General features: G+C 37.1%; 1 protein-coding gene across 3 annotated transcripts in view; it reads right to left on the reverse strand.

The window, feature by feature from the left end:
• Positions 1 to 12,400, reverse strand: part of FAM91A1 (family with sequence similarity 91 member A1) — a 58,204-nt gene that overhangs the window by 36,153 nt on the left and 9,651 nt on the right. For 2 of the 3 annotated variants that reach the window (XM_038391357.2, XM_043507376.1), the window contains exons 4-14: positions 12,196 to 12,253; positions 9,917 to 9,984; positions 8,388 to 8,501; positions 7,468 to 7,558; positions 4,679 to 4,741; positions 3,315 to 3,421; positions 2,110 to 2,148; positions 1,847 to 1,959; positions 920 to 1,038; positions 325 to 437; positions 16 to 102 (exon numbers count right to left, since the gene is read on the reverse strand). In XM_038391357.2, coding sequence (XP_038247285.1) covers positions 16 to 102; positions 325 to 437; positions 920 to 1,038; positions 1,847 to 1,959; positions 2,110 to 2,148; positions 3,315 to 3,421; positions 4,679 to 4,741; positions 7,468 to 7,558; positions 8,388 to 8,501; positions 9,917 to 9,984; positions 12,196 to 12,253 — 972 coding nt within the window. Of the gene's footprint in view, positions 1 to 15; positions 103 to 324; positions 438 to 919; positions 1,039 to 1,846; positions 1,960 to 2,109; positions 2,149 to 3,314; positions 3,422 to 4,678; positions 4,742 to 7,467; positions 7,559 to 8,387; positions 8,502 to 9,916; positions 9,985 to 11,844; positions 11,995 to 12,195; positions 12,254 to 12,400 lie in introns of all 3 variants that reach the window. The other variant, XM_043507377.1, reaches the window with a different exon arrangement.

Below are 12,400 nucleotides of genomic sequence, written 5' to 3' on the forward strand. Positions count from 1 at the left end.
ATACAAGAGGGTTACCTTTTCAAGTTCCAAAAGAAAACTGTCCAGAGATTCATCTGATAATTTTCCAACTTCAAACATAGTTACCGCATGACTTTTCAAGTTCTGCAACAATATAATCCAAATATATTGTATATAAGATTTTTTTATCTTTCACAGATTCTTATCTCTGTGAGTGGGAGATTTAACATATATATTTTTGTAAAATAAAGACAAAATTTGCTTAAACAAATGATCATTAAAGTTGCTAAACAATTGATACAAAAGGTCCTAAAATCATCACAGCTGCATTATTTTCACATAGACAAACTGAACAATCTGACATACTGGTGAAAGATTCCCCATCATTAGAAAGGCAGTGAGAGTTGAATCAAACAGAAAGGCAATACGCTTTGTATGTCCACTAGACAGACTCAAGCTGCTCACGCTGGCTGTGTCAGCTATAAAACAAAGAAAGAATTTGTAAACTTATTTGTTTTATGTAAGAATAAAGACATTTTCCTTAAGCAAGCCTTAAAATCATAAAACTAGATCTACGTATGAACTAAACAAATAAAGCATAAAGCCCACACTACGCCATACTGAGTCTTATACATATTTCCTCGCCATTACTGCAATACTATATAACTCTCATCAAATTTAAAATGTAATTTTGCAATAATTTTATTTTCATTCAGGAAGAATTCTACTAACATTCATAATGCAGACTGGTTAAAACAGCACTTTTTTGAGGTGGGGAGATGCAACAAGAATAAAAAGTGGCAAAATAATTCAATGTATTTGATGTTAGAAGTATTTCAACAATCTGCCTCTCTCTACATATTCTGGTTGGGTCTATGAATAATTAGCATTTATAACCTCAAGGCATTTTATAAACATTAACCAATTGATTCTAATGTATCAATTTAATATGGGTGCTAACCTGGATCATCTTGACTGTTGGTGTCAGTATCTGTAGCTGATGAACAAGCTTCCTGTACAGGAGTCCTGTTTTCCCCACTGTCCCATGAAAGCAGCATCTTTTGCGGATCCAAAGTACTCCTATTAACAAAGTCTGTATCTATTATCACTATAGCACCATGGCAGCAGCTCTGCCTGCTAATCTCATGGTACCTCAGGCATGCTCAGTGGCAGATTATGAAAACCACTGCAAGTCCTATCGAAGCCAGATAAAACATTTCATACCAATGTAGAAAGCCTATTTCAAACTATCCTTCAGCCAGACGTCTGAATTCTCCAACTGCTGACTACAAAAAAGTTCAAACAGGTTTTATTTCTTTTTTTTTTTAAAAAGCATTACTAGACATTTAAGTTTAAGAACAAAACAAGGGCCCCCAGGATTGCCAGAATGCCCAAGTACTGCAAGCTGTCTTGCCAACCACAGAAACGCACTGCCAATTACAAATACACACACAACCAGCTGCACTGAGACAGGCTGTCATGGTACTACAATAAAAACGGCAACTTTTAGTTTTTAAAAATCAGGAAATAATCTTAAAGTTCCTAAAGACACAAATCAAAATACAGAATAATTACAAATTCACAGCCATAAGACATTAAAGCAAGTACACAGTCTGTGTTTCAAAACCAAAATGCCAACACTTAAAGTATTATTTGCAGCATCTATGAGCGAATTTTACCACCCATAACCCCCATATATACCCAAGAGCTACACATAAGTTATTCTCATTTTATATATAGAAAATGAAGGAAGGAAGATAATTAAATTACTGACAGGACCTCAAAGGGAATCACAATGCCAGACTCAGAGGTAGAATTTAGAATGTCCCACCTTTGTAGTCAAAACTATATTTTTAAAGTAGCTCAAGAAACATGGCAAGATACCTACTTCAGTCGATTTATAGACGGAATGTTCCTCCATGATGAATGAAGATTTTCCAGATTCATTACTTGGCCTTTTTTGTGAGCAAAACCCAATCGACAATACATGGACACAGCATTCTGAAGAGACAAAAACACACAAGAGATAAATCAAAAACTGCTAAGTTTCATAATGTAGTTTTAGTATCTATTTAAGAAGCCATGTAGTAAAATGTTGGAGGATTTTCACTTTGGACAATTAGATGCTTTGGATGTACTATTCAGACATACCTTCACCAGTGATAAGTCTATCTCTAGAACATTTGCAAGCTGAAAAATAGGAAACAGATAAGAGACAAAATAAGAATAATTGATAAGTGATTCCAGGACTCATTTGCTACTAGCCAAGAACACCTTTTCTAGTACAAGTTGTACAATCTATTGTCATTTCACAAGTGGTTAAGAGAAAGGAGAAGAAATGCTGAAACCTCAATCCAATACTGCCTTTCTTGAGCAGCAAGAGATTCAGGATCAAATATTCCACTGTTACACTCCTTGTGCAGTAATTTACACCAGTGTAGACTACATGCAAAGTGGATGTAAAATGCTAACATTTCAATTAATTGATTTAAGAATTCTACACCCATTATACCCAGTCAATGAGTACACAGGGCACTGGAGAATCAAGCCTAGTCTTACAACCTGATTCTGTTTTGAGAAGCGACCATGTAAAAGTGATAATTACTCACAAAAGCTATTCCCTGTGCTTTCATTGTCCCATCCACTCACTTTGGGGACAAAGATAAAAATATACTACTTTTTACTCCTGTTAACACAACAGAATCAATCCAACTATGAGAGGAGGAAGCTGGGTTCTATTTTTACTTGTGCATCATCAACTAAATTCCAATCACAGGTTTAATCTATCAGTTACCCCTGAGCAAACCCACTTAAGGCAATGGAGCTGTATATGCCCTGAACTAAGGACATAATTTGGCCTGCAGAATCTTTATTACAAAAGATTGAAGAACTCAGGTTGACTTCAGGAACCCCACAATGTCTTTTTGCAATCACTTTTCAAAGTAAAAATGCACCTCTAAGTAGAGACAACAAAGTAAATAAGCAATCAGTATATGAATATTAACTATTTGCAAGGATTCTTTGCTAAAACTCCCACTCCATGTGGTTCCTATGCACTGCTCTTTTTGCCAGGGGAATTGTAGTGCTATTTATGAAAAAAAAATTGTGTACTTTTTAATATTTTAAAAAAAAAGCAACTAGCACATTCCATAAATCAGTGAATATTGTTTCAAATCTCTTATCCCTAGACTCATCTCTGGAAAGCTACATACAGTCATATGGCTGTGGAGATGGACACTGAAAATAGGAAATGCATTTCTCCCTATCTGCCTTTCAGGTACTTCACCAACCTGTTTTACTGACCCTTCCAGTTTCCCCCACCTCCCTGATGCAGAAACAAACTAAGCATTACATACCTCTGCCACATTAGTGTGTTCATCTATTGAAACAAATATTTTGTAGAGAAGAGTTTCAAAGTAATCACCTTGCACTCTGTTCATTACAAAACCTTCAAGAGGAGGCACTGGAAGGAAGAATTATTTTTAATACTATGGTTTAAGAGATTTAAGTTTTCAGAATATTTTGACTGATTAAAAGCTGAAAGATTTTTTTAAAATAACCAAACTAAATTTTATTCTAGGTCAGACTATGGGGTAATTTACAATATTTTCCCTCCAAGTTCAGCTTTATTCATTCAGTTTCTCTGGTGCCTTTCCAACTTCACACACCTCCCGAAACTTAAACACAGTTAAAAATCTAAAATCATTCTATGAAATATTTTCATTCAGCGATTTTCTAATCAAAAAATTTCCTGTTGATATATTCTCTCACAATAGCTAAAGCCATTCTTCCCAGCTGTATCGTAAGACCCCACCTAAATCATCCTGCAGTCAGTCACCAGCCCATTCACCTGTAAAAACTCCCAGCCTACTTAAAAGGTCTATGAAAGAGACTAGCTTTGTACCATGTCTGGATGGTTAATATGTCTGGACTGTGGTGTAAAAAGGAGAGAAGTAAAGAGTTGAGGACCCAATTGCAGCTTAAGTGTCTTGCCAGGTCTAAACTGTAGCAGTGTGAGGTGGTCCCTCTGTAACCAGCTCCCAAACCACTTAAACCAAACACAATTAAACCTTACCCTTGAAATTCCATCCCAAATATCTTGAGAGCTAGTGCAGCACTCAAAATAATAGAAATTGCTCCCTGAATGTTGCACCATTTATCCAGTGGACAGCCACATTCTGTAGAAGCTCAAGTTTCCACATGGTCCGAAAGGACAGCACATTAGAGTAATCAAATTTTGAGGTGACAGAGGCATGAATGATGGAAGTGAATAAGCAACCAGTACTATGAATATTAACTGAATCAGAAGGAAAAGGTCCCTCTTCTAGACAGATTTTTTTTTAATATGATTAAGTTTCTACATTTATAGTATCCTTGTTAACTGCAGATACAACGAAACAAGAACAATTGTTTAAATTATACTTAAATGTCTTCAAGGACATGTCTTCATCTCTACATATGTTAAAAGCAGCTTTATTATTTCAGATAGAAATGTAAGTTGAAAATAAATAAATATTAGCATAAGGATAAAGGACAAATTTTTAACAGCAAGTTGGAAGCCACTGAATAAACAAGAGTTTTCATCCATCTTGGTGTTATGTTTAAATAGGTCACTTTAATAGAAAAAGACAAGCAACACCCAAAAAAAGGAAACCTAAATTATCTGGAATGAATCTCTTCCAAAAAAAACATAGCTACTACTGCTAAAACATACACTCACCTGCTATACAACTGTCATCAGATATTGGTACATCAAGGTAAATAAATCCTTTGTTATATAAACCTTTAAAAATAAAAAAGGTATGTCATTTTACAAAGATGTTTACCCAAGTACTAATGATACTAGTAGACGCGACATTTTTTTTTTCCAAACAATTCAGGAAGGTTTAACCTCTCCCACCCAACTCTCCTGAATGATATACAATAATACAGCTATGCACAGACCCGAAGACTAAACAGAACATTAACTAGGTATTACACTGAAGCAGAATCCTAAATTATTCACAGCACGAAGGCAAGGTACAATTTGACTCTCAGCCATATATTTACTTCAGAAACACGGATTAGGAAGGTAACAGGGCATGGAAAGAAGGGTGATCAGAAATTGAGGCAATTATGTTTATTGCAGAAACATGGGGTATATCTACACAACAGTTAATCTGGACTCTTATTTGAGTTTTAGCATTTACCCTCTACCATCCACACAGAAAGACCTCTGACTCAGGTTTTCCTGGCTGGGGATGTGGGTTAGAGGCTGGGCTCTACTTTTAATTGGGCAGGAACCCAATCACTGAAGACGCAGACTTAACTCACTTGAATGCTGATAGTCCTCCAACGCCTTCCCACAATCCACCCCCACCTAAGGACAGACAAGTTCTCTCACAAATGACTGGGAACCAATTCTACAGTGTCTCAGTACAGAGAGCAACAGCATGTGCCCCCAATATACACGGGCATGAATAGTGAGGACACAGTAATGAAGGTATGCCTTTGTAGTGGGGATACTCATGCCTTTATAGAGGGGATACTCTCATCAAGACTAAGATAACCTGAGTGCTCAACCTTGGTGCCAATCACCCAGGTTAATTGTGCAGCATAAACCTAACTATGGAGAGGGATTTCAAAGGGCAAGACCCAGAGAGCACATTTCAGCATAACTTGAGAACCCTGACCCTTAACTCTAAGAATTGTATCATGAGCGAATAAAGCACAAACCTTGATCATCCAGTGTATTAGGTGTCTGATTTATTGCCTTTTGTTTATCTCTGACCTTAGGCCAGAGAGCTTTTCTACTCCCTGTTCAGTATAGCAGAAAGGACACTATCAGCTCTCAATTTTTAAGTGTGTGTGTGTGTGTGTGTGTGTGTGTGTGTGTGTGTGTGTGTTTATTTAACTCATTCTTGTATCCAAGTGTTTTCTTTAGCCCATGATAAGATATTTGAGGCTAATTACCTCAAAAGTTAACATCTCCAAGAATCATTTAGTTACTCTTAACTATTTAGCTCTGAAAATATTATGAGAAACAGTAGAAATTTTCACAAATAAATTGCCAAGTCAACAGCCAACCAGGCAAGCAAGCTTGATAAGATACAGTTTTAGCACAGTAGGGATTTGAGTTGCAGCTGTACATCGTATTTCATAATACATATTTAATAAATTGAGTTCAGACTGGACTCCTGGCTTATATTAGGAATTGCATTGCCTTCTAAAAATAAAAGACGCACACAATATATAATGGACTACACACTGACAAGCCTGCACAGAGTAGGTAGAAACATACCCAGACAGGCTGTTAAGCACATGTAATGCAAGACAACCTGTTGTCATAGGCCAGGAGGACACACGGCAAACTGACATAACCCAAAGTGGCGTGCTTTTTACTGCTTTCTCAAGGTGCCATGTTCATTGCTGGAACAGGCTCTCACTTGCTGTGTATGGCAGCATACACACAACAGATTTTAGGCCAATCAAACCCTTTTCCCCTTAAAAGCACATCCCACGGGTGGTCCACATTTGCTTTTTCCACCCATGAGACAGGGCACAATCCCTCTGCACACCCACGTTGGGCACACTGCTATTTGTACATTGAGTTTGCACCATTTTCTTTCGTCAAGTAGAGGCAGCACTTAGCCCTAAATACCGTGTAGGGTCACTGTCAAGCTTTTTCATAGTTTTTGTTTTTCTTAAACCCTCTACTGTCCTTACATCTACTCAGAAGCTTGAAATTAATCTCCCTCACTCTTTCTACAGGTTTTGTCCTGTTCCATTTAGCAAACACTGAATTTCTTCCTGTTCTTCTTATGGGAAATACATAGTATAGATCAGCAGCATCAATGCCACCAATGATTTAGGTACAGACAGCTCAGGGAAGAGGGTTTGTTAGTCAGCTTGGGCTCCCTCTGCTGGCATGACGACATGACTCAAAATATTGTTGTTTCTACAAAAACAATGGAAACACACACAGGTTCTCAGCAATAGAGTGGTAGACCTTTGGAAAATCAACAAGAGATTGTCCCCACCAGATCATAATATTCTTAAAAGAGTCCCATGTTTGCTATCTAATAGCGCTCTTCACAACAGAATCAATTACTATTTTAAAAGCTCTCCCCTCCCCAAATATTATACATTGACGAATAATAGTAAATTGAAATAATGTCTCTCTCCCTCATTTGGGTCAGCACAATCTTGATGTCTACAAATTGCATAAGTATGAGTTTTTTAGATGTCGCTGTGAGAAAGTCATTGTATCATTTCAAATAAAATAGAGTGACAGCTGCCAAAACAAATATATACCACTAAGAATCAGCGTTATACTATTTAGGAAACATTATTTATAGGTGATTTCCTCCACTCTTGTTTTATTCCATAATATTTTCCTTCATCTTTTAGCTGTACTAAATGCTTCAGCCTCCTATGTTCCTTTTATTCCTAGTTTGAAATACTGGTCCTCAAACTTTTCCTCAATAAATTCTACAGTAGAAAGAAATGCCACATTTGTTAAACACTTACTGTGAACTATATTGTAATCTAGTGATCCAGCAAGCTGAGGACCTGAATCAATTATCTTGTCAATAACAGATTTTTCAGATGTAGTACAAATCTATGTAAAAGAAAACATGTTAATTTCTAGTAAGGTCTCTCTACGCATTTTACATACAGTCATTCAGAATGAAAAGTTTTCAGCTTTAAGTCAGTGAAAACTAATAAAGGCATCTTTACACAAGGAAGTCAGTATATGAACCACAGATTTAAGCTTGCCACAGTTGTCTAGTTTGTTACTCTTATCTCTGCAGAAGTAACCTCATCACAAGATTACACACACCCCTGGAATCTGTATTTAGTTTACTGCTTGCTGAAGATTTAGCAAGTGAAGTTCAGATTAAAAGAGAGATTTTAAAATTCACTGATGATACAGTGCTCAACTTCTAAGTAGGATTGTGTATTTTCAATACAACTTCTTTAACTATAACAGTTCTAAAACAGATTAAGTTTCACATCTAAATACAACACCTCTATTTAAATCATTTTACAATTATGGGATTTTGGAATACAAATAAACTGTATCTGAAATGTACTAGATTCCATCTAAAACACTCAATTCCTGCTTTGAACAATTTACAATCTAAATGAGACCAGCAACATAATATAGTTGTTTCATTTTGTTTCTTAAGGTATATGCATCATACAGTTTATGGACATTCCTTCAGGGAAAAATGTCTTTCGCACTCATGCTGAAATAAGTTTCCTCATACCATATAAACTAGAAGTCAGAATTCACAGGAAAAGAGAAAGTATACCAATAAAAAAAATCCTTACCACTATTTCCATAAGAGATTCTACTACATTAAGAGATAAACAGTACAGATTTGTAATCTTCCCCTATTTTCTCAGTAATTAGCAATGTCTAAATTTGGCTAAACACACAATACCTTAATGTCATCCTCTGTGATGTAGCCAGCCTGCACCACCCACCAGGCCTCTACGGCAATCTCCACTGGCTTTACTGGTAGCAGATCACGAGCAGTTTTCCTTCTGAAAAATTTCTGCAGTGGTACAGTCCATTTGAGATTGTACATGTTAAATGTTATTGATTACAAATAGAGATGTTCCCAGTTTCCTTTACACCATAAAAACAGCTACTTGTAAATGCTTACTCTCCAAGTACTTCATACTTAGGTATTAAACAAACATTGCAGGATACCTTGGGATGTGGGAAAGCTGCTGATTTTTATTCCTAATCCCCTAAGGTCACAGAATGAGCATGAATATAGCACACAGGGATACAAACTTATTTTTTAAAAAAAAATACATTCTCTCCACCCCAAACCAAATAAAAATGGGGAAATGAAAACAAACCATTTGTGTGTGTACTCAAGTCTGCTAGCATGAAGTCCAGGCCTGAACTATTAAAAGCACACTAGCATTTTATTAGCAAAAAAGCAGAGCCTGAAGATACAGGATAGCATACAACATATCAAATGGAGAGTTTTTGTGGGCAGAATACTTTACAAAACTAATAAGCAATGCATCATAAGAACATGTATTCTGTTTATTTCTATCAACAGACAACGATTACACTATGTTCCAGATGAGCTACGAGCTACTATAAACTTCAGTTCATGAAAGAACAGCTAGAGGGTACTGTTGTACTGATATGGTTAAGATTACTCTTCTCACATTCTATAAAGCAGGCCCCTAACCTTTTTGATTCCCTCAGCCTACATTAAATCTCTTTTAACTTGGATACACAATTCTTTGGCCAAAGGCACAATGCTGTAACTGCAGACAGAGCACTTATGAATTAGTTACTACATTCTTAAAAAGGAAATTATTGTTATAAACTGAGCTTGTAAAAGGGCCAGATCATGCAGACATCAATCATGAGATTAATCTTGATGTCATCAGTGAAACTGATCATACACAGAAAAGGGGCTGAATGATCAGACCCAACACTGCATTCTCAAACAACATGAGTAGTATACAAACTAAATAGAATTTACATTAGCTACTTTGATAATAAGCTTTTTGAGACACATACCAGAGAAGATTCTGCTCTCAACTATACCAGTATAAATATGGAGTAACTCCACCAACATCAATGGAATTACTTCAGATTTAGACTAATCAAAGGAGAATTTAGCCCCTTGTCTTTGTCTAGAAAGGGCCTTAGACAAAATGTAGCACTGAATAAATAGTAATAACATAACACAAAGCTGCAGAAATTTTATTTTTTTCTAATTTTTTTTTTGCTTTTCACCACAATTAACAAAGATATTTTAATAGCTTTAAAGAAACATACATATGTTAGTGTATTATTGTTTGATTAATCATAATTTTACTAAAGAGGCATACGGCATCCTATCCCCATCTAGAACAGTTTTGTCAAGATGGAGCCAGGCATGGAGAGGCAGGACCTACACTTAGAATAGATGGAAAGAAAATTAAGAACAAAACTTACTTTTGATGACCTGCACTGGTTCATTAGATCAATATACTGGTTTCTTCCTATACCAAGAAGCCGTAGACCTGAAAAGTAAATGTTTGATTTTACTTGGGAAAAAAGTCTATTTTTAACTGAAGATGTGAGAACATATTATTCTCATTTTTAAAAATAGTTCTGAATATCAAGAATTTAGAAAAAAGAAGGAAGTATTGAAAACAGAAAGAGGTAAACAGCACCAAAAATAGATCCTGCTAACTTCATGGTAGCCACATCTCTGCCCAAGAGCAGAATTTGGCACCATTCATTTCTTTTGCCCAGACTGAATTCACAGATTCCAAGGTCAGAAGGGACCATTGTGATCATCTAGTCTCACATCCTACATAACACAGGCCATCGAACTTCCCCAAGATAATTCCTAGAACGGATTTTTTTTAAAAATCGCCCAACTTAGATTTTAAAATTGTCACTGATGGAGAATCCACCAAGATCCTTGGTAAATTGTTTGATTAATTAATGGCCAAAAATTGTCAAAAATTCACACCTTATTTCCAATCTGAATTTGTCTAGCTTCACTTTCCAGACACTGGATCATGTTATATATACACACTCTTTTCTGATACACTGAAGAGCCGATTATTCAATATTTACAGCCCATATAGATACATATGGGCTGTAAATCAAGTCACCCCTTAACTTTCTCTTTGTTAAACTAAATAGATTGAGCTCTTTGATTCTACCACTAGAAGGCATGTTTCCTAATGTTTTAATCATTTTTGTGGTTCTTCTCTGAAACCGCTCCCATTTTTCAGCATCCTTCTTTAATTTTGGCTGCTGGAATACCGGATACAGTATTCCAGCAGCAGTCACACCAGTGCCAAATACACAGGTAAAATGATCTCTCTACTTCTACGCAAGATTCCCCTGTTTATGCATCCCAGGAGCACATTAGCTGTTTTGGCCATAGAATCACCTTGGGAGCTCATGTTCATGATTACCCCTCATGACCCCCAATTCTTCTTCAGTCACTGCTTCCCAGGATAAAGTAAAGTACAGCCCACTTCTTTGCTCTTATATATTTACATTTATTCATATTAAAACACATAATGTTTGCTTGCACTCAGTATGCCTATCCAGATAGCTCTGAACCAGTCACCTGTCCTTTTCATTATTTACCGCTCCCCCAGTTTTTGTGTCATCTGCAAATTTTAACAGTGATGATTTTGAGTTTTCTTCCAGGTCATTGATAAATACGTTAAATAGCATAGGACTAAGAATCAATCCCTGCAGGACCCCACTGGAAACACACCCACTTGATAATGATTCTCTGTCATCTTACTATAATATAGTCAAAAGAAAAACAAATGTAAACTAATGTTTTTTATTTTATGACACAAGAGTCACAGCACAGAGGGAAAAGAGTCACCAAGATCTGTCCAACATCTTCATCACCTCAGCCTTACCTTCAGGCAGCTGGTAGTAACAACTATGCCAATACCAGACACTACTGAGTTAGCTGGATTTTTTAAAAGGCTAGACATTTAATACTCACTTCCATGAGTAAGGTTACAAAAATTTTTTAAAAGGGAAAAATTAGCGGGTGCTCTGCATCCATTGGCAGCCAAGCTCCCCACTCCTCGCCTCTTTCTCCCCCCACCCGAGTGTGCCGCATCCCTGCTCCTCCCAGCGCTTCCCGCCCTCCCGCCGTCTAATAGCTGTTTGGTGGTGCTTAGGACTTTTTGGGAGGAAGGGAAGGAGGGGGAGGAGCAGGGAGGGGTTGTGCTCAGGGGAGGAGGTGGAGAAGAGGCAGGGCAGGGGCGGGGACTTGGGGGAAGGGGGTGGAATGGGGGTGGGACGAGGGCAGTGTAGGAGCTGGAAGAGGGGCGGGGTCGAGCACCCACCAGGCAGAGGGGAAGTTGGTGCCTATGGTGAGGATACAAGCTAACTTGAGTGCTGATACTTCTGCAGTGCCTTCCTACAATTCTCTCACACTATGTCTCCAGGACAGACAAATTCTCCGGCAATTCACTAGGAAAATCACAGAGCAGCCCAGATTACAGCAGCACACAGAACCATGGATTATGTCCCCAAAAGTCCTATTAACGCAGGAATGCAGTACCAATGAGGACACAGCAGAGGATAACTCTGCATGAAGACACACCCCTACTTCAAAATACTACTTACAGCTGCTACACCTTTAAAAAGAAGCTGTGATGCAAGTGAAGCCTTCAAACTGTTTTCAGAAGCTGCATTTATCTACCTCACAAAACATAAAAATACAGCCAGAAAATACTTACAGTCAGCAGCAGTAAAGTTAGGCAATGAATCGTAGCTTTTTTCACTGTTCATTATATCCTTTAAAAACCAACACACAGAAAAGAAAAAAGCTTAATTTGTATCAAGAAACACAGTTTTGGACCAATGTAGTCCACTATTTGAGAAAAAGGCATTTTTTTGACATCAATGAGCATTTAAACCCTAAAATAATGTGTGTATTTTCTA

The sequence above is a fragment of the Dermochelys coriacea genome, chromosome 2 (assembly GCF_009764565.3).
Source record: "Dermochelys coriacea isolate rDerCor1 chromosome 2, rDerCor1.pri.v4, whole genome shotgun sequence".
Lineage (NCBI taxonomy): Eukaryota > Metazoa > Chordata > Testudines > Dermochelyidae > Dermochelys > Dermochelys coriacea.